At 40.6% G+C, this 27645-nt stretch overlaps 1 protein-coding gene across 1 annotated transcript in view; it reads right to left on the reverse strand.

The window, feature by feature from the left end:
* Window positions 1-27645, reverse strand: part of ZBTB40 (zinc finger and BTB domain containing 40) — a 78824-nt gene that overhangs the window by 35229 nt on the left and 15950 nt on the right. Inside the window, exons 2-3 of the mRNA XM_049774631.1 lie at window positions 6489-7241; window positions 4544-4674 (exon numbers count right to left, since the gene is read on the reverse strand). Coding sequence (XP_049630588.1) covers window positions 4544-4674; window positions 6489-7185 — 828 coding nt within the window. The 5' untranslated portion in view covers window positions 7186-7241. The remainder of the gene's footprint in view (window positions 1-4543; window positions 4675-6488; window positions 7242-27645) is intronic.

Raw genomic sequence — 27645 nt, forward strand, 5'->3', positions numbered from 1 at the left:
ACACAAGAATACAATACAAAAACCCCTTCCTCACACCTATATTTATTGCAGCACTATTCACAATAGCCAGGCTCTGGAAACAACCAAGATGCCCTTCAACAGACGAATGGCTAAAGAAACTGTGGTACATATACACGATGGAATATTATGCAGCCGTCAGGAGAGATGAAGTCATGAAATTTTCCTATACATGGATGTACATGGAATCTATCATGCTCAGTGAAATAAGTCAGAGGGAGAGAGAGAGAGAGACGCAGAATAGTCTCACTCATCTATGGGTTTTAAGAAAAATAAAAGTCATTTTTGCCAACAATCCTGAGACAATGAGAGGAGGGCTGGAACTTCCAGCTCACTTCATGAAGCTCACCACAAAGAGTGGTGAGTGCAGTTACAGAAATAACAACACTGAGAACTACCATAACCATGTGAATGAATGAGGGAACTAGAAAGCCTGTCTAGAGTACAAGTGGGCTGGAGGGAGTTTTGGGACATTGGTGGTGGGAATGTTGCATTGGTGAAGGGGTGGGGTGTTCTTTACATGACTGAAACCTAATCACAATCATATTTGTAATCAAGATGCTTAAATAAAGATATTATAAATAAAAAAAAGAAATATGAGGACAAACGAAATGATTCAAGTTCTAAGGGTCTCTGAAAAAGGCAGCAATCCCTATCTAGAAGATATAAATTTTAAAAGAAAGAAGGCAGGTGTGGCCAAATACATTTTTTTGCATAGGCATAGTAAATGTTGGAGAAATTAGAAAGAAAATTTCCTTGGCCTAAGAGATACAGGGTGTCTCCACCCATGAAGCATACTGTTATAAGACCGACTACAGGCTCCAGGCATGTTGGTTGTTCAACCCCAAGGTCTTTCTTTATGGTCCCAGGAGAAGTTCTGTTCAGTTGCGATTGTCAAAGTTAGTCTTCTGTAATTAGAGATCTTTGTTTTTGCACAGATCCTAGGACAAAGCCTAGGGTAAAGTCTTTCTTTATGGTCCCAGGAAAAGTTCTATTCAGTCGCGGTTGTTGTAGTCAGTCTTCTATAATTAAAGATCTTGGTTTTTGCACAGATCTTAGGATGTAATGTCTTCTGATTTCATCTCACCGTTAGGTGGTAAGTTAGGGCAACCTGCCCTTAGATCTAGGTGTTGTTTCCTCGTCATCAAGGTGTTATATGAACCTACCCTGAAGCAAGTTGGTGCCAGAGCACCCTTTACCATGAGTTCTGTGCAAATCTTAATTTGACCATGATCCTATAATGTGGGTGATAACATTTCCCTTGTTTCAAATGAGGAAAATAAGGTTTACAGAGATGAAGTTGGTCAAGCTAAATAAGTAAATAAAATAAATATATCTCACACAATAGAACACTGCTTAGCATTAAGAGGAAGGAACATGCAACAACTAGCATGTACCTCCAAAGTATTATGATGAATAAATGAAACAAACCAAAAAGAATATATAGTCTTTGTACTACCCGAGAAAATGCAAACTGATCTATAAAGACTGAAAGCATATCAGTGTTAACTAGGGGTCAAGGGATAGAACAATATATGGCCAAGAGATTACCAGGGATATAAAAAAACACTCAGAAATGATGGATGAGTAAATTCACCATCTTTAATGTGGTGACAATTCTAAGTTTCAAAACTTATCAAGCCGTGCATTTTAAATATGCATAGCTGATGTCAATCATACCTCAATGTTATCTGTTTTAAAGAAGGGAGAGAGGGAGAGAGAAAGAGAGAGGGAAAGAGAGAGGGAGGAAGGGAGGGAATGAGAGAGGGGTATAGGATCTAAGTACACAGCAGTATTTTCCAAGCTGATTGTATTTAATATCATCTTATCTTAAAGTATCATTTCCCTTTTACGTTCTACAGCTAAAAAGATTTATTATGAAATAGAAGGAAATCAGCTTTAAATACAGTCACCAGGTAATTGGTAGTGCTCTTACTATGACCTCTAAAACAGAGGAAGAAATAGCATAAGCCTATAATGATCACCAACAGCGAATCAGTGTTCTTTCAAAGCATTAGTAATGTTACTGCTGTCAAAAGATTAGGATAAGAATCAGGGAAAATAAAATAACTGTTGAATGAAACCATGCACGGCAAATATTGCTTGAGCACCAGTTACTGCCAGGATTTTTTAGGTACCAGAATCTTAAAAAAAAAATCATAAAAAAAGAAAGAAAGAAAATACTGAAGACATGGGTCAAGGAAGTGCATAAGTGCAGAGGTGACACTGATAATTTTGCTGATCTAGGCAATGAAGGCTACTGTGCCTCTGTAACCAAAGTCAAGCTGAAAAGAAGTGCCAAGAGAAAATGAAGAGGTTTGTCTGCAGGCTATCAAGATAACCCACTAGGAACAAGAACGACAGATCCAGCAGCCAAGAGAACATTTACTTGCAGAAATATGAAAGCACAGTGTCTGTAAAAAGCACATGGCCCACGAAGAACCCTATCTACTTCTATCATCAAAGATCAAAATAAAATAAAGTCTTTCCCAGGAGTTTGCATATTCTCCTTAGGTCTGAGCAGGCATTCTCTGGGTGTTCCTGCTTCCTCCTATAACCCAAAGCCCTACTGAGTGCATGCTGCTTTGGCCTTAGTGAGTGATACTGTCTAAGAGCTGTAAGGGTGGACCAGGATACTTGTAACACTGAAAATGAAGAGGTGGGTTAGAAAGTTAATGAACAAATATGAATTATTGTTTAATATTAGAAATTCTGGGGGTGGGGTACTTTATTTAGAAACTCTGTGATATTTCTGTGACCAAAATGTGCCATGGGAACCTGACTCATGTTTATATCATTTGGCCTATGGCAAAATTGCTCTGTAATCCAATCTTCAGTTGGTCACAGTTTTCAAGACCCTCTCAATGACAACGTTAAATGAGGATTTACTGTTCCACAGATTTATTTTTGTTTCTTATATATATTTAGTTTGGGGACAACATCCAGCAATGCTTGGGGGGTCACTTTTAGTGGTGCTCATAGGGCTATGTGGTGTTGAGGACCAACCTGATAAATGTCTAAGAGAATAGAATCATCATGGTTCTGAAGAAAATTATTAAGGGGCCAGAAGTTCAGTGCATGTGGTAGACTGGAGTTTGATCCCCAGCACAGTTTATAGTCCCCTAAGAACTTCCAAAGAGTGATCTTGAACGCAGAGACAGAAGTAAGCACAGCTAGGTATGGTCCAAACACCCCCCCCCCCCCAAAAAAAAAAGATTTTTATAGACAGTGCAATCAACTATGACTGAAATAAGAATTATAGCTCAAAGGTGTAATATGCCATCCTGGTAATTAAACACGAGGCCCTGACTTCCATCCCCAGAACTGCATCCCCCACCCCCCTGCAGACTCCATTAAAAAATAATGGTATTTCACCTTGGATTCATTTTTAAAAGGGCATCTTGCTCAGAGTAAGGGACATGGTTCCATTTTAGAAGATATTCATTATTTCGATTAAGTGACTAATAGACGCTAACTTGCCTTGAGCAACATGGGAGAGGTTGGCACACTCCACCTCAGATCAGAAGAGGAAGCCCACAAGAGCAGTACTCGTTTACTATGCCAGCAGGCTTTCGGTGCAGGGAGGAAGAGGAAACAAGAAGAGTTCTAACATAGACCTGGATCAGTTCTGCAGAGTCAGGTGTAAGGCCTCTAGCTATGAGGGAGCCCATAGATTGGGCTATGTCTCACTGAGTTGGGGGTCTGAAAAGAAAGGACACCTAAAACGTAGAACATGGGAACCCTCTGGTAGCTTTCCGTCAGGTGGTTCCTAATCACTCATGCATACAGGGTACAAATGTGCCATCTTCAGCTGAATGGAGGCAGTATAACTCACAAGCAAAACTAGCTCTGAAGTCAGAATACTGGTATTTGAGATCTTGTTTAGGGTTTATGGAAAGCTTTGTGACTTTGGTCAAGATAGATCACCTCTTGGAGCATTTTTCTCACCCACCAGACAGGGCTAAGAACTAGTGAACTAGAATTCACCTTGCTGTGTATGAGGGTCAAATGAATATGCAGAGAAGAAGCCTTTCACAGTGAGTGTTCAATCAATGCGCACCCTGGGTTTTATGCTTGAAAATAATCACAGTGTTGCTGAACACTGGTTGCAGTTGGCTCAGCAAGTTATGTTAGCACTTGTCCCATGTTTTGAACATATGCCATTGTTGTTATTGATTAATCTTTGATTTGGAATTTCCATGACAACTGTATGCCTCACTTGATCCTTGATGAATCACGAAAGTGTGGCATAGTCAGTTAGCCTGGAATAGAAACTGACTGTAAATTTAGTTTTACCTGGGATTAACATATAATATTTCCTTTTGAAAATATCTTGCAGTGCAAGTATTTCTACAAGACTGCCCTTTAGGGAATAAATGTCAAACATAAAACAAAATTAAAGGCTGGAAAAAAAACCTGAGGTCCCTGCGATATTTTTCATTTTCCTCTTTCTCCCCCAGATAGGAAGCTGATATGGTACCCTGAGAATCCTAAACTAGCAAACAAATGAAACCCAGGCACCTACCTCCTTCTGGGCACTTTTGATTTCTGAGCAGTCTAGTCTTTTTAAGACATTCTGGGTGGTCAGCAGTGCATCTGAGAAGATAGCTTCATTTTCTAGAAGAAAGGTCAGCTGGTAGTGTTTCCTCTCATGCTCTGAATGTAAACAAAACAACAAAATCAGTGATTTGTCCTTTGAAGAAAATTTTAATAATTCTTCATTTAAGCACTGTGGTTATAAAATTGTTCATAATTGAGTTTCAGTCAATGTACACCACTGTACAAGTCCCTTCACCACTACCAAAATCCCCAGTTTCCCTCCTACCCATTCACCCCCACCGTCTCTGAAGCAGGCATTTCATTCTCTCTCTCTCTCTCTCTCTCTCTCTCTCTCTCTCTCTCTCTCTCTCTCCCTCTGTCCCCTCCTCTTTCACTATCCCTCTCCCTCTCCCCTCCCCCCTCTGCCTCTGTTTCTCTATTCTCTCTGTCTCTCCCTCTCACCACCACCACTTTTGGACACTATGATCTGCACTATTGTTAATGAAGGGGTATTGTGCGTATCACTTTATCTCCTTTCAGCACACAGTTATCCAGAGTGATCAGTTCCAACTATTATTGTTATAGTAAACCTTCTCTATTCTAACTGGTCTCACTGGTTCTTTGTGGCAAGCTTGTACCATGCATGAACTGGTCCTCCTGGTTTTATTACCACTCTGTCTTTTATCCTATGATGAGTGAGATTATTTTATGTCTAAACTCCCTTCTTTTGACTCATTTCACTGAACATATTAATCTCCATATCTATCCATGTATAAGCAAATTTCATGACTGAAGAGATTTTATTTTTTATTTTTTTGGATTTTGGGTCATATCTGCAGCGCTCAGAGGTTATTCCTGGCTTGGCGCTCAGTAGTCGCCTGGCAGGCAGGGGGACCATATGGGATGCAGGGATTTGAATCATCGTCCATCCTAGTTTGGCTACATGCAAGGCAAACACACTACCGCTGTGCTCTCTCTCCAGCCTCATGAGATTTTTTTTTTTTAAATCCAATCTGTCCAAGAAGCTTTAGGTCAGATTCTGTGTTACCCCCCAACTTCCTGTTTATCCCACCTGGATGGTCAGACCCACCCACACCTGGAAGGACTGCTGTTTGGGATAAAGAATAGGGCTGGCTGAGGGAAGGAGAAATAGAGGAAAGGGAGCAAGGGATCATGGAAGGCAGCAGATATGAAAAGGCCTAGAATAGAAGCCATGTGAGGAAATGAATATGGCAATTAGGGCTATGAAATAAAACTGGTTGACTCCTGAAACTTCATCCAATTGCTCGTGAATTTCTACGCCATTATCCTGTGCTCTCAGACCCAGTGCACCCTGCCAAGAAAGGCCTCACCGGAACTCTAGGACTCTACATTTTATATTTACTTAATAATTCTGTATTTAACTGACATTTACCACACCAGTGATAAGTACTGACGAAAGTGTCTCAACAGACTCTTCTTTGGTGCCATTCTCCTGGTTAGAATAATAACAGGTAGGTATCAAAAATGAGGTAGCATTAGTGCAATACTGCCTCTCAGCTCTTTCACTCATCCTCAACTTTCTAACACTACACATTGCAGAGGCTTCTGAAGGAATACCCAGCAGGTGTATTTTGCTATGCTATCTAAAGTGGTCTGGGGTGGACTTATCAGTAAGACCCTAAAAACCACACAAAACCATAAAGAACATTAAATATAAAGGGTTGTAAAGATAGTATAGTAGTAGGGTGCCTGCCTTACACACCGCCACCCAGGTTCAATCCCTGGCATCTAATATGATCCCCTGAGCACCTTGAGGACTAATTCCTAAATGCAGAGCTAAGAATAAACCCTGAGTATCACCAGGTATGGCCCAAAACCCAAAAGCCTAACAAAATAATTAAATCTAGTGTTTACTAAGGGGAACGTAACAACTTTTCAATGAGTAGTACCTGGTTCCAGACTTGCCTCCTTTGCCTTCTTACATGCTATAGCAACAGGGGGTGGGGAACAAACTCCTGTGGTCCGAGGAACCTTCACTGGAGCGCTGGCATTGCCCTGGAGCTCCTGGAAGGTGGAAGGATCCATACTCATGTCCTGTACAACAGGAGGAACCGATTCCTCCATTCCCACTCTCCCAGGGGTCCCTGCCTGGGCAGAGAGCTCGAGGGATGCACAAGGCTCTCTGGCGCCATCACAGCTGAGGCTTTCTGCTTCTAGTCTTTCAGTTTCTTTCTGCAAGGACTCTGAGGATGGCATGGGGTTGTCCCTCACCACCTGCCCCTGCACAGAGCAATTTACGAGGCTGGTCAGAAGATTTTTACAACTAACAGCCACATCAAACATTTGAAGGCTATCGGCCAATGAGATGATCTTGGAGAAATTGTGCTTGCCCACTGGGAGTCTGCCGGTGTACATCATTTCCAACAGGAGGGCAAACTCCTCCGGGCTCACCACCGATGCATCGATGGAGATGGTGTCAGTGTTGTCCAGCAGGGTTTTGAACAGGAGGCTGGCAGCCGCCAAGACCAGCTTGTGGGCCCGGAAGTAGATGGTACCAATGGAGATGGTGCAGTCACAAAACTGCTGCTCCTTGCACAGGGTGTACAGCTGCTGCAGCAGCTGTCGACTGTAATTGGGGAGCTCCATTGCATCCACTCTGTCCCAAGGACCTCTTTCCTGCTCTCCTTTCAGAGCACTAGATGCTAGAGAAACAGGAAAAATAGCATGTTACTATTTCATGGGCACCAGGGAAATGCCTTAACTGAAATCCTAAAGCTAACAAACAAACAAAAAGGCAATTCACATTCATTTGACAAATGTCACTCAATAGGGAAGGATGCTGTGCCAAGCATACTAAATTAATAATGATAATTATCAAATTACCATGTGTTTAATTATATGGATGGGACCAAGCTTAGTGCTTCATCTGGATGTTCTCATTTGATCCTTACAGACAACTCAACAGAAAAGATACTACACCCTGGCATAGTGCAGTGGCTTAGAACACCTGCCTTTTAGGTGACCCACACAAGCCAAGCATGATCTCAGTGCTGTTATTTGTGCCTGTCAGTTCTGCTGTCTTCAATTTCTGGCAGAATGAACAGTTTCCATCTTGCTGCAGCCAAGCTTATGTAGTCTCACAAGAAAGGGTATGACCTGTAACATGCAATGCAGCTAAAAAGATTTGAAGACACCATGGCCAAGAAGTGTGACCACTGGCGAGCAGATGTAAAACATCGCAGATCCCTCCCCCAGAAAACATCACAACCATAAGTTATGTGTTTCAACTATAACTGAGACCCTACCCCTGCATGTATGTGCATGTATGTGCCAGTGAACATTAGTGAGCAGTATGGCTGAGTGTGAGCACCACAGCCTCAGAGTGACCCAGCAAGCACCACAGCCAGATGTGTGTGTAACTGACAGCAACAACAGCACCAACAGCAACAAAGATGAGGGGAACAGAAAGTGGGGAAGAAATTTTTTAAAAGATTTAAAGAATGCTAAGTCCCCCCACCTTACAGGCATGTTTAAAGTTTGATGAGACTGAGACCAGGGAAAGAATAGTGCCACTAAACAGCATGTGTGCAACTCACAGGTTTCAGAGCAGTGGCAACAATGCCCTACACTGTTCCCTCTCCGAACTGGTTTCTAGGCCACAGACCCTTCTCAGCACACCCCCTCCACCCTAAACCAGGAGTCAGGCAACCTTTCTTTTGTTTTGTTCTGGTCTCCCCAGTGTGGGGGGGGAAGGGGGGACACTCCCAGGACATTCCCTTCCATGGATTTGGGCCACTGAGCTATCTGTGCTGCTCAGCCCAACAGTGCCATAGGTCACAAGGGCCATACCCTGTGTTCACATGGCATTAGGGATCAAGGGATGCACCTCATTCCTGAGCTACTTTCCTGACAGGAGACAACAGACAGCCACATCTGGTCACTTTGCATAGGAGCCACCATTGTTTTTATTCTCATAGTAGAAACCAAAAAGCCAAGTTCTTATAAGGGCCCACAATACTTTCCTGACCTATTACTAGCTGAGAACTCAGATTTGACTAATCTGCCCTCACTGTCTCTAATCACACCAACTTCCTGTCTGTTCTTAGAACATATGAGGCATATATTCCCATGCTCCTCAAGACTGGCCTATGTGCCTGACCTCTTCTCATATGCCCATTGCATCATCAGAATCCTTTCCTAACTGTCGTTCCAGGCTACCTCTCCTCCAGCCTCAGAACCTCTGATCTTTCCTTCCTTTAATAAGTTATCATAGTGTTTAGCACTCACAGAAATGCTACATTTCTAACTTGTTGATTCTGCATCTACCCTCACTAGATTGTAAGCTCAGCTCAGAAAGGGACTTAAAAAGAAAGCCATCTGTTGTAGCCCAGTGCTTGGAACTCTGCCTAACACAAACATTGCTGGTCAGTGGTGGAATGAATGAAAGAATGAGGAGAAATTTGCATACGGAAACCTTAAACTCATTTACATAAGTCAATGAGGAGTGTCCTGAACTTAGAGGAGGGTTCTGAGGAGGAACAGTTGTCCTTATCCTGACAACAAATGAGTAGCTACAGATGAGGTGAAAGTGGAGATAAATGCACTCCAAGTCTCCAGGCAGAGACTCTAGGAGGAGGCATTACAGAAGAAAATCTGACAAATCAGAGGGAGGACTGGAAGACAGGATTACAGAGTCCTGAGGGCCTGGGAGAGATCAAGGGCTGGAGCATCAGGCCTGCTTGGTATGCAGGAGCCCCAGGCTAATTCCTGGCACCTCCCATTCCTATTCCTATTCCTGAACCCTCTTTGGAGTGACCCTGAGCGTTGTGCCAGGAACAGCACCTAAGCACCAGGTATGACCTTCCATATAACCCCTGCCCAACACTCCCCCCTCCAAAAAAGGCTGAACAAATTGAAAAATCAACACTCTTTTTACGTCCATGAATGAGAGACATTAAGGCCACAGGGCAAACCACAGCTATCCAAACTGAAGAAGCGGGTGGGCAGAGAAAGAGATATAGAAGAAAAAACAGGACACTGACAAAGATAGACCAGAGAAGAATCCCACTAACAGAAACCTACATAGAAACCAGTGCCAGCACAGGAAAAACAGCCAGAACAGCCCAGACTGATGAACTGCTAGAGATACAGCATGGACATGTCTGAGAGTGTTCCAAAGGGACCAAACTATAGTTTTCTGAGTTTACTTCCCAAAGTTCTACCAGTGAATACATATTTCTTCCAGCTTCTGGCAGGAGAGGAAAAAGCTACCACTTTAAAATATGCCAGAACATTTTGTTCACAGCAAGGACTGCCCTGAGCAGAAGCTATTTTCCAGAATGTAACCTGCTGGGGTCTTATCAGAATCTAGCCCAACCAGGATAAGGACTGGGAGAATTAATATTGCTCAATACCAAAAGCAAGCAATAGATTTAACTGAAAGCCCCACCTATCAAAATTCCATTACATTTTTTATAGAAATAAACAGCCTTAAACCGTGTCAAGATTGGGCCTGGAGAGATAGCACAGCGGTGCTTGCCTTGCAAGCAGCCAATCCAGGACCAAAGGTGGTTGGTTTGAATCCCGGTGTCCCATATGGTCCCCCGTGCCTGCCAGGAGCTATTTCTGAGCAGACAGTCAGGAGTAACCCCTGAGCATCACAGGGTGTGGCCCAGAAACCAAAACCAAAAACCAAAACAAAACAAAACAAACCCCCCCCCAAAAAAAAACCCCAAAAAAACTTGTCAAGATTGAGCAGACAAAGCAATCTAAAAAAGAACAAAGCAGGTGTAACATTTCCTGACTTCAAACTGCATTTCAACCATAGTGTCAAAAGGGGGGGGGGGGAGAGAGAGAGAAATAAATTGTCTACTCCTGTAGGTGGGAGATGGGGGGATGGAGTGGAAGGGAAACTGGGGACTTTAATGGCAGGAAATGTGCACTGGTGAAGGGTAGTGTACGCTGTATGACTGAAACTCAATCATGAACAATTTTGTAACCACAGTGCTAAAATAAAAAATAAAACTGCATTTCAAAGCTTCAGTTATTAAAATAGCATGGTACTGGCATAAAAACAAATGCTTTTAACAGAATTGAGGTCATAAATAAAACCACAAATATGTGGACGATCCATTTACAACAAAAGAATAATGACCATAAAATGGACTCTAATAAACAGTTCTGCAAAAACTGAACTTGCAAAGGGGGTAAGGACCCTATCAAGCAAGAATGCTTTCACATAGCAAAGGAAAATATCAACAAAATGAAAAGGCACCCTAATGTATGGGGAAGATATGCAAGTCAAAAATATGGGCTAAAAACTATAAGTAAAATAATTCATATAACAAATAGCAAAACACTGACTCAAAAAATGAGAATATGAATAGATATTTTCCCAGAGGTATATGAAAAGACATTCACCATCACTAATTGTCAGGAAAATGAAAATTAAAATCTGGAGCAGCTATTACCTCAAGTCTATTAGAATAGCTATTATTAAAAAGAAAAATAAGTGTTGGTAAGGATGTGCAGAAAAGAGACTACTGGGTTCTGTCAATGGGATGTACACAGATGAAGCCTCTATGGAAAACAGGATAGAGGCCCCTCAAAACATTTAAAATAGAACCCTATGCTCTGATACTACCTAACTTGAAGATTTGCTACAAAACTACAATTGAGACAATGTGAGATTAATGAAAGAATTGATAAATAGACCAAAAACATATCAAGTCAACCTTCCTTTGGCAAAGAACCAAATATAGTACAATAGAACAATGACAGTATTTTTTTTCTTTCCTCCTTCCTTCCTTCCTTCCTTCCTTCCTTCCTTCCTTCCTTCCTTCCATCCTTCCTTCCTTCCTTCCTTCCTTCCTTCCTTCCTTCCTTCCTCCCTCCCTCCCTCCCCTCCCTCCTCCCTCCCTCCCCTCCCTCCTCCCCTCCCCCTCCCTCCCTCCTCCTCCTTCCTTCCTTCCCTCCTTCCTTCCTTCCCTTTCCTTCCTTCTTCCTTCCTTCCCTTCCTTCCTTCCTTCCTTCCTTCCTTCCTTCCTTCCTTCCTTCCTTCTCTTCCCTCCCTCCCTCCCCTCCCTCCCTCCCTTTTCTTTCTTTACAATGACAGGTATTTCCTTTCCTCCCTCCCTCCCTCTCCTCCCTCCCTCCCTCCATCCCTTCCTTCCTTCCTTCCTTCCTTCCTTCCTTCCTTCCTTCCTTCCTTCCTTCCTTCCTTCCTTCCTTCCTTCCTTCTTCCCTCCCTCCCTCCCTACCCTCCCTCCCTCCCTTTTCTTTCTTTACAATGACAGTATTTTCAACATAAGGTGCTAAAACAAATGAAGATGCATATGCAAATAACAAAAGTTAAGAGACAGCAGCCAGAGATACTGCATGCCATCAATCATGGTTGGATCCCCAAACCACATGGTCCCTAAATATTACTGAGTGTAGTACTGTAGGCCCACCCATGCACTGGTATTTCCTAGTACTACAACAACTAAGAAGCAACACTTGGGTACTGGTATTAAAACACTCACATGCAAGCTAAGAATTGCCATGAGGGACCTCAAGGCTTACTAAGCACTGCTTGCCTTCCTTCCCCTATAAAAAGTCTACACAGACAACTCACAATCTTTGCAACATTAACTTAAAATGACTCACAGACATGAATGTAAAACATGAAACTATAAAATTCCTATAAAATATCAGAGAAGAAAATTTAGAATTTGGGTAAAGTGACAATTTAGATATAGTAACAAAGGCATGATCCTTAGGGGAAATAAAACTGATAAGCTGACTTCATTAAAATGAAAAAAAAATTATGCCTGTGAAAGATATTGGTAAGAAAATGAGAAGATAAACAACAGACTGAAAGAAAATATTTGCAAAAAATATGGGATAAAGCACTATTATTCAAATTATACAAAGAAGTCTCAAAACTCAGGAGTGAGAAATCAAATAGCCCGATTTCAAAGAAAAGTGCTGAAGACCTTAATAGACACCACCAAAGAAGATAAACAGATATCAAGTAAGAATATAAATTAATGTTACTATCATGTCATAAAAAATTACAAATTAAAGCAAAAAGGGATAATACTACACAACTATTAGAATGGCCAAAATCTAAAATATTCATCACAACAAATACTGGTAAGGATGTGAAACAAAAATGGAACTCTTGTTATTGGTAGAAATGCAAATGACAGTCATTTTTGGAAGGCAGTTGGACAGTTTTTTTTTTACAAAACTATACATATCCATACCATATAATTCAGGTGCTTATAGCACTTTAGCCATAATTGCGAAAACTTGCTAACAACCAAAATATCCTTCAAGAGGCGGTTAAACTGTGATAAATCAGATAATTACCCCTCACCAAAAAAACAAACAAACAAACAAACAAAAAAACCATTATTGTCCATGCCATAAAGACATGGAAGAAATCTAAACACTGAATGACTCCTATATAAGATGTGGTGGGAAAAGCCTACGTCTATGGAGAACAATCAAAAAGCTTAGTGGTTGTCAGATTTTTCAGGCAGGATGGAGGAAGGGATGAGTGAACAAAGCACAGAATATTTTTAGGGTCATGAAACTACTCTGTAGTGTATTACAATGATGAATTGATGCTATTGTACAGTAGTAAAAAGCCAAAGAATGGCCAAAAAGGTATCCTAATAATGAAAACTATGAGCTTTGATCATAGTGATGTGTCACTGTAGATTCACTGGCTATAACAAAATGCATCTATGAGGTGTGGGAAGTCAAGACGGAGGCTGTGCTTATATACAGACTGTTGTATAGGAACTCTGACTTCAATTTTGCTATGACCCTGAATCAGATTTAAAAAGTTTCATTATTTGAAAAAAAATCTTTTCCTAAAATGAGGAGGTGGAGAGACAGCCCAACATGGCTAAGTGTATGCAAAGAAAGGAGGGAGGCCTGGGTTTGATCCCTGGCACTACACAGTCCTCCAAAAAAGCCATGGGAAACAATTCCGAGACACAGAGCCACAAGGAGACTCTAAACACCACAGGTAAAGCCCAAAATCTAAAAAAATAATAAAAAAAAATTCCTAAAATGAATGTAAAATGTTTATACTACCCAAAGCTGTACCTTTCCCATAATATTTAACATTGTGAAGTAACTATAAATTTATATGATTTTTTCACCTTACCTAAAGTATGGCCACTGAGCCATACATCTGCTTTGTTTGAGTCTTAATATCTGTGGTATCAATAGCTACATTAAAAAAAGGGGGGGGGGTTTAAAGTGGTAGATAGCTGGTAGGGCATTTGCCTTGCATGCAGCTGACCCAGGTCCTATCCCTGGTATTCCATATGATCCCCCAAGCCTGCCAGGAATGATTTCTGAGCACAGAGCCAGGAATAACCCAAGTGCCACCAGTTGTGACCCAAAAACAAAACAAAACACAGAACAATCAGGCAAATATAAGGCTTAGAAGTAGGAAGTAGGAAAAGAACTGTAAAGCACTGTATTCTATATTTTCTGGTACTTGTAGAAATTAGGAGAATATTCTATATCTTTTTTCTTTTTTTTTTTTTTTGGTTTTTGGTTTTTGGTGTTTGGGCCACACCCAGTAACACTCAGGGCTCAGGGGTTATTCCTGGCCATGCGCTCAGAAATCACTCCTGGAGGCCCGGAGAGATAGCACAGTGGCGTTTGCCTTGCAGCAGCCGATCCAGGACCAAAGGTGGTTGGTTCGAATCCCGGTGTCCCATATGGTCCCCCATGCCTGTCAGGAGCTATTTCTGAGCAGACAGCCAGGAGTAACCCCTGAGCATTGCCGGGTGTGCCCCCCCCCCAAAAAAAAGAAATCACTCCTGGCTTGGGGGACCATATAGGATGCCGGGGGACCAAACGGCAGTCTGTCCTGGGTCAGCCGTGTGCAAGGCAAATGCTCTACTGCTGCACCATTGCTCTGGCCCCTCTATATTCTTTTTAAAAAGCAAAGTAAGAGTTATCTTTAGAAAATTAAAGGAAATAAGGAAATAATTATAAAATGTTGTAATTTAGCTTATTTAATAAAAAGAAAAAATAAGAACAAGAATTCATTTTCAAGTAACACAAAGTACTACTCAATGAGTTCATAATGATTTTTCTAAAGAACAAATGACATCAAGAAAAAATGATCTTTTACTTAAGACATAAGTCTAATGAATTACAGTAAGTTAAATGTCCTATCTGGCTATGTTAGATCTTTGAAAACATTCCTTTTTTCAGAGAAGTTTACTGGGCCACACCTAGCAATGCTCAGAAGCTACTCCTGCTTGGTACCAGGGGACTATGTAGTTTAATGCCAGAGCTCAGACACTGGCTTCCTGCGTGTGCAAGGCATGCTGTGTTCAACCCATTGAGCCATGTCACCAGCTCCTAAAAATTTTCTTAGAAGCTAGTGACAAGGATTGTTAGTTTCAGGAAAAACTAGAATTTGCTTAAAATGTTGTTAGGGTCACTTTTCTCCAGAGAGAACCATATTTCCTCACATTAAACTAAGACCTAAGGACATCACCTTTAGGCCCTAGCACTGAACCACTGGCCAAGTGACTCAAGAATCACTGGGAAGGTCCCTGAGTTTTCTAAATATTGCTCAGGAGCCTCTCCTCTCCTTATAAAGACTACTGTGGCTCAGTGGCAAGTACCATAACCTATGTGTGGCTAGCCCCAAATATATAAGCAATGCAATAAAATATGTGACCCTCCCAAATCTTCACAGTAGAGAGAGAGACAGAGAGAGAGAGAGAGAGAGAGAGAGAGAGAGAGAGAGAAAGAAAGAGAGAGAGAGAGAAAGAGAGAGAGAGTGTGTGTGTGTGGTGTGATAAAAAGAGAATGGGTACACTGAGGTATAAACTGTCCAAGGGTGATCAAAGGCTATGTACCTTAATGATCTCAAAACTGTCCAATGTTAAAAGTTGAAATTATACTGCTATTAATGTAAATTCAAATGAAAGAGCAGACCTATTTTGGCAAAAGGCAGCATTGAATGAGCTGATGTACTAGTGGTCTTTTTAGCCCTACTATACAGAGGAAGGTGGTAAAAATATAATAAAAATGCCTTTTAAAAATATATAGTCAAACTGGAAAAAGTATGTGTGTAGGGCCGGGGAATCCCCAGGTACCTGAAATGGAAAGACATCAAATCAAAGCCAGAACAGTAAGAGGAGTTGAGACCATGGAGCCCATAGGGGTTTCAAAATCCAGTACAGGCCCCTGGGCTTGGAGGAGAAAGCATTAATGCTCTTATGGAGACCTGGAGATATAGCTTCAGGCAGGAAGAAGGTGGGGGGAGTTGGAACTGAGACCCTTTCACAAAGCTCAGAGCCTCAAACACCATTCTTCCTTGATATTCTGCCTAAAACTCTGCTCATAGCTGAGAGAAGAGCAACGAAAGCCGCTAATTACCTGAATCTGTAGAAGGGCAAAAGATACTCACAAGAAATCCAAAATGTAGGCCTATGCCATAAAAAGGTATAGAATCCAAATTTCCAATCCCTATTAAACAATCCTGAGCTGAGCAATTAACATAACTACACCCTGACATATAGCAGAGAAAAAAATGTAATATTTTCATAACCCAAGGCAGAGAGAGTCACACAGGGAAAAAGTAAAACATATAAAGAGTTCACTATCACAAACCATATGAGAAAGACCTGAAAGTGAAAGGTAAATCTATAAAAGCTGACAGTAGAAATGTCAGAGGGTATGTTTGAAGCAGAGGTAGGGAAACTTCTTAAACAATGCCCCTAAACCAAAACTCCAAACCAAAAAAGGATGAGCTTGTCTACCACCATATGAAAAGATTTCTGTCAAAGACATTTTATAAACTTATTATCAGACAAATGGCAGTAATAATGTTAGCAAAACCTAAAAGACATAACAGTTTTGATATGTTGAGTCAGTAAGAAATACCTGCAAATCTTCTGGGATAAAAAAAGAATCTGAATTCTAAGAGGGAAGAAAGGAAAGGGCAAATGATACAACCAGTTAATTTAATTTTGAATGAGAAAGTTTGTTAACAGGTTTGGCTAACAGGTGGTAATAACAATCATTAGATGCTGTTATTAAGTGGAGAGAGAAATTAATACCTAAAAAGGGAGTGATAGCACAACTAGTTGGTAGGGCAAATTTAACCCATATTCTATCCCTGGCATCCCATGAGCAACACCAGATGACAGATGTTGAAGAAGCACTTTCAAGGTAAATTTTCTGAGAACTTTCTATTAAGGACAAACATGAGTCTTTAGGATTAAAACCTCAAAACATCAATATAAAATATATAAACAAGCTAATAAAACAGATATCTAAATCACAGAGAATTTACAATGGAGTTGATGAAGACTTCTATTAGTAATAAGTGTTGGGAGGAAAATGGAATAATAGCTCTCAAATACTAGAGAACATAATAATAAACATGTAAGTATGGATATACAGGTTCAAAAAAAAGTCTTAAAAATGACCTCAGAGATTGTACCTAAAGCAAAAACATAAGAAGGAAATTGATTCCGAAAGAAACAGAATGGAAGAGGTAGGAGAAACCCCAGCAAGATGCTAGAGAAGAATCACTAATATATCCACCAGAAAAAAAAAAAATCAAAGTAGTTAAACATAGAGACCTCCAGTGATGGGCCCAATCGGGATTCAATTCCAGGCACCACATAAGGAATGATCTCTGAGCACAGAGCCAGGAGTGAGTCCTGAGCACCTTTGGGTGTGACCCAAAATCAACCCCCTCCAAAAAGTCATGAAAATTTTAAAAGTTAAGGCTGACAATATGTTGGTGAGGCTATAGAGTGACCAGAACTCTACACTACTGGTGGAATTATAAGATGGTATAATTACTAGGGAGAACTGTATGGAGATTTATAATAATAATAGTTATAAAATATAGGGCCAGAAAGATAGCATAGTGGTAGGGCGATTGCCTTACATGCATGCTGCCAACACAGGACAGACCCCAGTACGATTCCTGGCATCCCATATGGTCCCCCAAGCCTGCCAAGAGTGATTTCTGAGGACAGAGTAACCCCTGAGCGCCACTGGGTGTGATCCAAAAGTCAAAATAATAATTATTTATTATTATTAATAAAAATAAAACATTCGACAACATAGATAAACCTTAAAAATAAAAAAGTAAAGTCCAAACCAGGCACAAAAAGTATGTTATACTGCATAAATACATGAGTGAAACAATTTATAGAAATAGCGATTTCCTATAGGGGCCAGAGAGTAGACATGGAAGGTAAGGCATTTGCCTTTCATGCAAATGAAGGATGGTGGTTCGAATCGGCATGCCAATGGTCCTCCGAGTCTGCCAGGAGCGATTTCTGAGCGTAGAGCAGGAGTAACCCATGAGTGCTGCTGGGTGTGATCAGTCAAAAAACAAAACAAAACAAACTAAACTAAACAAAAAACTTATCTAACAAGTGAGGAAGGATCAGATGGTATTTGTGCAAGTTAAATGAAAAGAGGCACAAGGAATTATCAGGAGGCTGGAAATCATCATAAACATCTTATTTTGGGTGGTGATTTAAAAACAAATATTTCAAAAGAATTTGTTAAATAGGGGCCGGGCGGTGGCGCTAGAGGTAAGGTGCCTGCCTTGCCTGCGCTAGCCTTGGACAGACCACGGTTCGATCCCCCGGTGTCCCATATGGTCCCTCAAGCCAGGAGCGACTTCTGAGCGCATAGCCAGGAGTAACCCCTGAGCGTCACCGGGTGTGGCCCAAAACCCAAAAAAAAAAAAAAAAAAATTTGTTAAATAGAATTTCTAGTATTGTACTGTATGTTATTTATAGCTTGATAAACAAAGAAATTAAGAGAGACTGGAAAGCCCCATTCCCCACAATGCCCATGTACACAAAAAAATTAGGAAATGTTTTGGTAAACCAAAATGGCCTACTGTATTTTCCAGTGTATAAGACGACTTTTGAAACGGGGAAAAAAAAAAAAAAGTCAACCGAAAATCGTCTTACACATTGAGTATATCCCGAAAAAACATTTTGATATGCCACTAAACAAAAATCGTCTGGATATTGCCATGAAACGAATTTTCCAACTCGATCCTGCACCAATGCAAGGCTGCTCGGACGCTTCTCTAACTCAGCCAATCCAAGCAGGCTTTTGATGCATGCAAATTAGACAATGTTCTGGACCCGAATCCACACTGTCAAAAGCCTGCTCAGATTGGCCAGAGTCAGAGAGGAAGTCTATTACAGTAGAACCTTTGAACCTTTGCTTGTTGTGATTGGCTCACTGTGGTACATACAGTTGTAGCACAGGAACGTTCTATCTGATATAGCGAATATAGGCCTAAACCTATGTTTTAACTGCAAAATTAGGGGGTCGTCTTATATGCCGGAAAATATGGAACTTGAAAATAGGTATGGGAAAGACAGAAGCAAGACAAAATAACAACAACTATAATAATCTCAACTTACTGAATATTTACTATGTGCCAGGCGCTACTCTAAATGCTCGGATGTGTTGGTACCCTTCAATAATCCTTATCACCCCCACTTGACGGATAAGCAAATGGTGACACTGAGAAGTTACATAACTTACCCAGGGTCAAAAATGTGGGCAGAGATGAGACCCAAACTCAGACAGTCTGGTTCTAAGAGGTATATTCCGAAAAACCACTGCTTCTCTGAAATTAAAAATCAATGACAGGGAAGAAGAGCGAGGGGGGAGTTAGAGCATTCTAAGAGTCAAGAGTGTGACAAAATAGATGATTAACTTTAGCCTTTGTTAAGTGAAGTATGTAAGCCAACAGGGATGTACATGAGGGAATAGAAGCTAAATTAATATTTGCAAATAATAAGCACAGAAAACAATAAAGAGGCTAGAGATGCAGCTCAACCATAGAGCACATGCTCTGCAGTATGAGGCCTTGGGTTTCTCCACAGCACACGTGCACACACAATAATAAAGAAGGTATGATTAATCTAATTGCAATGGGAAAAGGGAAAAAGGAAGGTAAAAAATAAATAGTAAAATAGAAAACAAGATGGCAAAAATAAAGCCAAATGCATTATCGCAATAGGCAACTTAACCAGACTAACAGGATTTAAATTTTTTATTTTATATATATTTAAATTTTTTATTATGGTTTAAGTACCATAGTTACAATAGTATTGATACTTATGGTTTTGATGTATGATTGAACTGTCCTGAACCTTCCTCACCACCAAAATGGTCCTCTGTCACTGCCTCTATGTCACTTCTAATCTACCACCTTCTTCCCTCTGCACTACTTCCCCCACTGCTTGGTAATCTCAGTTTTGTAAAGATTGTTTTGTTTTTTAATATGAACTAGATGATGCTTCTAAAAGAATCAATGTGTGGATATGCTATGTTTAAAACAGTGCTTAGCAAATAATAACTACTGCACTTATTAGCCCTTGTTATTATTACCAAGAGTCTAAGAATCATCCTCATTAGTTCTGAAACAAGTCATCTGACATGACAGCTTAAGTATCTATCTGCAAACAATTAAACTGCATAATCTTTGTAAATCATTTTTAGGTACAGAATACTGTTATTAAATAAATCTGATATGTAATCTTGAGGGTTGCTGACATATACTCTTGAATGAGGCTAAATGATAGTTTGTTGATCTCACACTAGATGTAAAAGCCTCTAACATATATTTTGTTTCCCCCTAATTCTTTTTGCAAGGAAGTCAAACAGAGGAAAGAGAGTATAACACTAGATATAATGTATAACAGTAGATATAGAGTATAACACTAGATATAATGTTTTAAAATGTGTTTTCAGAGTTAAGAAATTATAGTGCAGCATTGCACGTTAGAATCTTTCTAAGTGAAGTCCTGTAGATTCCTGTATAGAGGCAACCTAAATTATGTTATTAAGCATTTACTGAAATTGCCCGGCTTGGGAAAATTGTCAAAGATCCCAAGGGAAGAACATTTAAGCAACAAAAGAGCACCAGAAAGATAGATGCATCTCAAAGGAACAATATTAAAGCCTCAAGAAAAGACTATACTGATACAGAATAAAGATACTTAGAAAGAAAAAACTTAATTGGCTGAACCAAGCACTGCATAATGACCCAAAACACAAATGGGAATTCAACACAAAGTAGAAACTAGGCCAGCTTTCTAAAAGAAGCACAAAGAATATTTATTTATTTATTTAAATTTTTATTCTTTTCTTCCAAAAAAGGATTTGAAAGTTTAAGAATTGAGTTTCAAAGAAACAATAGTCACACACAGTAGAGGGAAAAGTAGAAAGAAAAAAAAAAAACATAGAAAAAAGCAAAAGTGAGAACTAAGCCTAAACTGGCAAGAAACATGGACTCCTTTTAATGAACAAGGAGAAATTTAACACTTGGGACAGTCCCACTATACAGTGATTAATTAAAGTAGATGTTCCGAAATCTACAACTGTTGGCAATGTCACCAATAAGACACTCAAAAAAAAAAAAAAGCCTCTCCCTGACACTCCTGAAGACTAAGATGTTCTTTTCTGTGTCTTGGGAATTTGACCAGCCAATCCCCAACTGATTATTTTCTCACAAGTCTTTAATCAACAAGGCAGATGTATTAACCAATAACTATTTGTCAACTTTATACTATTTACTCAGCCCAAGTGAACTATATAACAAGATCCTTTTTCCTTAAAATGTATTTTAAAAAAGTTCCAACAATGGTATAATCAAAACTCCTGAAAGGGCTCAATTCACAACAGATTAGGAGAAAGAAATGAAGAAAAGCATTGAAGAAAAAAATAACAGATCCATTCCAATGAGGGGCAATGAAAAGGAAAAGATTGGGATTGGTAAAATCAAGTTAGGTATAATGCCAGGAAGCAAGGGTAAAAAGGAAAGAATCATAACAGAAGGAAGGAGCTTAAATCCAACTCGAAGAAATACTCCTCTCTGACACGTGCAACTGGAAAGAATGTGGGTATAAGCAACTGGCATTGCACCAAGCATTGAAAAGGCACCCAACAAGTGGTTGGCATCATTTCTGCAGACAATAGTAAGACACAGTGATCAGGCCATTTAAATAGGAGTAAGTGAGGGAGGCTAGAATAGAAATAGAACTACACCTGTTTTGAGAAAGGAGTGTCCACAATAGGAACAGCACAATTAAAACAGTTTTCAGTGACAGATGAAATGAATTAATAAGGAAAAGTTATTAGCAATGGGGAGAAGTAAAAGAAGCCTATATGAAATGTCTACCAGCAAACACATGAAGTTCTGTGTGGAAAAGCTGGATCTTCTCTGCCTGGACTTCCATACTCCAACAGCCCAAAGAGGAAAACCATAGTATTTGATCAAACGCCCTCTATTCTGGTTCCCCTTACAATTCTGTGCTTTCCTTTGGGTACTTGTACCTCAGGGTCTGAGACAGCTCTAAGATCTGGTTCAATGCAACTGTACCAGCATCAAGTATTTCTGCATTACTGGCACTACTGATAATATCATCTGAATAAAACCTTTACTTCTGTCTTGATGCTTGGCTCTGCTGGAACCAGACAGCTGGGAGGGACCTTGAAGAGCCCTATTCATTGCTTTCAGCAAACAGAAGTTCATTACTTTATCTATCACGTACTCTTGTCGCATGACCAAATGACCTTAGTCCAATCTCTTCCCTTTTTAAGGGAGGAAACTGAGGTCCTGAGAGGCTTAGTTGCTCTTTGATCTGAGTCAGCTTTAACCCCATGGCTATTTAGTATCTCACAAACAACCAGAGTCAGGTGAAATAACAGGCACTCTCACATAATTAGAGCAAAGATCACACATTCAGAGACAAGAAATGGGGCATTTGTTCCACACCAAAAGATTATTTAAAATGTAAGGTATCTAAGGAATCAGCTAAGTTAAAAGAGAACGACTAGCAATTATTTCTGAGAACTCAAGGAGGATTGGTGAGGTTAGAAAAGGGTGACTACAGCTTTTAGCAGGCCCACATTTCTCAAGTTCAAAAGCAGCTGTCATTTGGTCTTTTTACACGGAAAGCCTGAAAAGCAGCAATGGATGCTATAAGGCAAGGAAATATTTTAAAAATTTGACAGTACAGTGTTCATTACATGACAGTATCTTTCACATCTATTGTCACTGTTGCTTCTGATTATTGTTTCAAATTATATTATTATCACCATAATTATCAACCTACCCCACATGCTAAACCTGCTTCTGTTCCAATCCCTGAGATCTGTAGCTATACCTAAATGGCCTGTATAATTTCTGAAGGTACCTTCGGTTATTGGGAGATCCTGGTGGCAAAAGATTACAAACAACTGCAGTACTGAATATTCTAAGGCAACTGATTGACAAACAGAAGTCACTACTAGGGACGGGGGAAGCTGTCCAATGGTGTCATAAGTAGGGATGACACTGAGAAACTACTTTGCTTATGTAATGGGATTTGCTCCTGATCATTTCACTCATACTCATTTAACAGATACAGAAGAAGGCTTCAGAAATGTTGAATACTTTGATAAGGGACACAGAGCTAGAAAGGCACATAACTGAGTGTAGGTCTCAATTCTCAAGCCATGGTTTTTTTCCCCCTCTCTTATGCAAACCCCTCACAAGAGTCCAAAGCTTAGTGACCACTGTGTAAATTATTCTCTTTTCCAAGGGTTCAGCAGTCATTAAGAAGCACAGCTGTCAACTCTTGGTTACTAAACAAGTACACTAACAGTCTCACCCTGAGGGAACTGGTTAGTGAGCCAACCACATCCACTGCCCTATAGACTCAAGAGACCATATGCTTCTCAATTACCAATGTATGTTCCCTGACAGTGAGTTCTAATGATGGGCCACTCTCCTTTTAAAGAACCCTTTCCTAATACTACAAAATTATACTAGAATGTCATTTATCAAACACCCACAAATAACAATCACAAGAATTAAATTTCTTAGTTTGTTCCTAAGCACTTTTTTAACCTACTGACTCTCTTTCTTAATATTAACCACCCAGCAAAAACAGTAAATCCAATTTACCAATTAGTCAAAATTAGGGGAGTGGTTAAGAAACAGTTCACAGGGCCTGGAGAGATAGCACAGCGGTGTTTGCCTTGCAAGCAGCCGATCCAAGACCAAAGGTGGTTGGTTCGAATCCCGGTGTCCCATATGGTCCCCCGTGCCTGCCAGGAGCTATTTCTGAGCAGACAGCCAGGAGTAACCCCTGAGCATCGCCGGGTGTGGCCCAAATAACAAAACAAAAAAAAGAAGCAGGTCTTGGGGCTGGTGAGGTGGCGCTAGAGGTGGCGCTAGAGGTAAGGTGTCTGCTTTGCAAGTGCTAGCCAAGGAAGGACCGCAGTTCGATTCCCCTGTGTCCCATATGGTCCCCCCAAGCCAGGGGCGATTTCTGCGTGCTTAGCCAGGAGTAGCCCCTGAGCCTCAAACGGGTATGGCCCAAAAAACCAAAAAAAAAAAAAAAAAAAGAAGAAGAAGCAGGTCTTAGTACCCTGCTAGCATTGCAAATATTCAAAGAAGCCGTTTATAACTCACAACAGGAACCAAGAGTCCCCCTTGACAATACAAGGCTGCCTCTGTTATCTCATGGACCCTAGCCCTCACTTCACCTATGGTCATTGCTCCAGAATGTAGCCCAATGGGCTCTGCCTGCAGGGAAAGTCACATCCTCCTCTGCGAGAAACATATGACAATCAACTGCCATCAAGCTCTTGTGTCCAATGTCCACTGTGTGTGTTCAGCTATCCTGAGAACCTTGCAGTAGGAATTCTCTTCCAGATCAATAAGATGAAGGCAAAGAATGGGGAAGTGGGGGGAAGAACGGGCAATCCTCTGTTCTCTGCTCTTCACATCCTCGAGTCTCTTAACTGCTGCTGGCAATAATGCCTAGCACTGTCCATATTCTTTCCCATTCAATTCCCTTAACACTCTTAGGAGGTAAATGTCATTATTATCCCTAACTTAGAGATAAGAAACCTAGTGTCTAACTAATATTCTGACTAATGTCCATCAAATTGTCTAAGGCACACAGCTAATTAGTTTGAGCAGAGCTCAAATATCTGGCTGCTCCTTGTTCTTACTAACAGTCTATTTTTTTAAATTAATAACTTTATTTAAGGGGCCGGCGAGGTGGCGCTAGAGGTAAGGTGTCTGCCTTGCAAGTGCTAGCCAAGGAAGTACGGCGGTTCGATCCCCCGGTGTCCCATATGATCCCCCCAAGCCAGGGGCAATTTCTGAGCGCTTAGCCAGGAGTAACCCCTAAGCATTAAACGGGTGTGGCCCGAAAAACCAAAAAATAATAATAATAACTTTATTTAAGCACCATGATTACAAACATGTTTATAGCTGGTTTCAGTTATAAAAAAAAGAACACCCCCTTTCACCAGTGCAACATTCCAACCAGCAATGCCCCCCAACTCCTTCCTCCCCCACACCCCTGCCTGTATTCGAGACAGGCATTCTATTTCTCTCACTCATAATTGCCATGATAGTTGTTAGTGTAGTTATTTCTCTAACTGCACTTAGCACCGTTTGTGGTAAGCTTCATACCGTAGGCCAGTCCTTCCAGCCCTCATCTTTACTGTCATTATTATAATATTACAATAATTGTCATCATTACAATAATATCTCTTATTTTTCTTAAATCCCACAGATGAGTGAGACTATTCTGTGTCTATCTCTCTTCTTCTGACTTATTTCACTCAGCATAACAGTTTCCATGTCCATCCATGTATAGGAAAATTTCATGACTTCATTTTTCCTGATAGCTAGATAATATTCCATTGTGTATATGTACCACAGTTTCTTTTAGTCACTCATTTGTTGTTGGGCATCCGGGTTGTTTCCAGATTCTGACTATTGTAAATAGCACTGCAATGAATATAGGTGTAACACTCATTCTTGACTGGGCTTGAGGCTCTCAATCTTCTTTAAGCACAGAGAGGAATTCCTGCCAGACCTGGTCAGAGCACTCGAATTCAAGGTTCCCTGTTTGTTCAGCTATTCTCTGCTAAGAAGTGGAGATGCAGATCTGGGAAGGATATTCTTCAAACAGACTGAGTGGCTCACTGCCAAGAGGTTTCCCCAATGGCTTAAGCTTAATTTACTCAAAGGTCTAGTTTAGAGGTCAGCCTTGTGGGTACAAATCCTATTCTGAGAAGTTTCCCACTTTGTTGGACTTGAAGAGGATGGATAACATTGACTTTATGTGCAAGAGAAGAAATTAAGGGGCCGGGCGGTGGCGCTAAAGGTAAGGTGCCTGCCTTGCCTGCGCTAGCCTTGGACGGACCGCGGTTCGATCCCCCGGTGTCCCATATGGTCCCCCAAGCCAGGAGCAACTTCTGAGCACATAGCCAGGAGTAACCCCTGAGCGTTACCGGGTGTGGCCAAAAAAAAAAAAAAGAAATTAAGTCAGAAAGTCAAATCACTCATTACCAAATGAAATATGCCTCCTCCTTAACTGAGAAAACTAAGTGGCAAGGTAAGAAGTATCAAATCTTCCATGAATTACAGAAGACACAGTAGTAACTAACATTCAATGAAAGCTTGATGAAGCTTTTCTCATCTCAAATACCTGGTAACATACAGTATTCAGACAAGACCAACTGATAGGGTACATGTCCCATCCAGCACACCATTCCTGGACAATTCTGTGACTCCAAGTCTGTCTTTTGATATACAGATGGTCCCCAATTTAGGATAGTTCCGCTTAAAATTTTTCAACCTTATGGGTGGGAAAAATTTTGGCCATCAGTAGAAACTACTTCTTCTTTTATGATACTGAGCAGCATAAAATCATAGCTCCCAGTTAGCTTCGTGATCATGAGAGTAAGCACAAAATTACCACAATTCCATCATGCAGTAATTAATGTTCAATGCTTCTTTGGATCCAAACATTCTTCAGGAATTCCCGTGTGTTCTCAGCTAGGTGCATTAATGATGAGACTCCATATAACTACTCTGCTTTCAAATCTCTGTGCACTACTCAATAATTCACATGTGATACCTACACCTTAATATGTATGTTCTGAGCACATTTAAAGCAAGCTAGGTTCTGTATTTTTCTACTTGTTTTCTGCCTGCAGGCTAACAGTGGTCCATGGATTGGCAGCTGAAAACCACCAGGCTAGTTTAAATTATGATATTTGGTAGGTTAGGTATATTAACTGTATCTTTTCTTTCCTTTTTTTTGTGTATGTTGGGTGGGGTCCCCCAATTAGTGCTCAGGAGGCCTTGGGGCTAAATCTCAGTAATATTGAACCAGCCTACCAACATTTCAATGCAAAGGCCTTGCCCTCTTGAGGTGTTGAGGGCTGCTAAAGGACTAGCAGTGCTAGGGACTGCTTAGGCTCTATCGAATGATGCTCAGGGAGGCATACAATGCCAATGCTTGAATACTGTATTTATGTACATAGTTATGCAAGTTATGCTCCTATACCTGAACTATCTCCCAGTCTTATATCTCCAACATTTTTTTCTTTTTTGGGGGGGATGTGGGTTGGAGTTGGCCAACCCTGGTGGTAATCAGGAGTTACACCTGACTCTGTGGTCAGAAATTACTCCTGGAAGTTTTAGGGAGACACAGGGATGCCAGGGATCAAACGGGGTCAGCTGTATGCAAGGCAAATACCCTACATGCTATGCTCACTCTGGCCCCACATTTCCAACATTTTCTTACACAGGATTTATGGGGCTCTAATGAAGCCTCATATAAACTATGGAAGGCCTGTGGTTCCATTACAAGCCTTGCTTTGTCTTTGCAGTAACCTTGTACAGGTTTTTATTTTAGCCTCTCTCCAAATGTGAAGAATGCCTTCCTGTTGCCCTGTCCACAGGCATTTGCTTTGATGCTCCGAGCATCTATCTATAGCATATCAGAACTACTCTCAACACACTGAAAACTTAGCTGATTTTCAGCTTGCTTCTGGGACATCTGCTGCACACTGTTCATCCCAGACTCTTTGCTCATTCTCTTCTCTCTTCCCACACCCACTCCCTTCTCCAGGTACTTTTTTTTTTTTTTTTTTTACCTATTACTCTGCTTTTTTTCATGTATTTGGTTACACAACACTAATTAAAAAATTGTAGGAGTACTTATCAACAACCATAAGTGAACTAATGCCTGATGAGAAGGATAATAAAAATCAGAA

Source organism: Suncus etruscus, chromosome 6 (assembly GCF_024139225.1).
Source record: "Suncus etruscus isolate mSunEtr1 chromosome 6, mSunEtr1.pri.cur, whole genome shotgun sequence".
Taxonomy (NCBI): Eukaryota; Metazoa; Chordata; class Mammalia; order Eulipotyphla; family Soricidae; genus Suncus; species Suncus etruscus.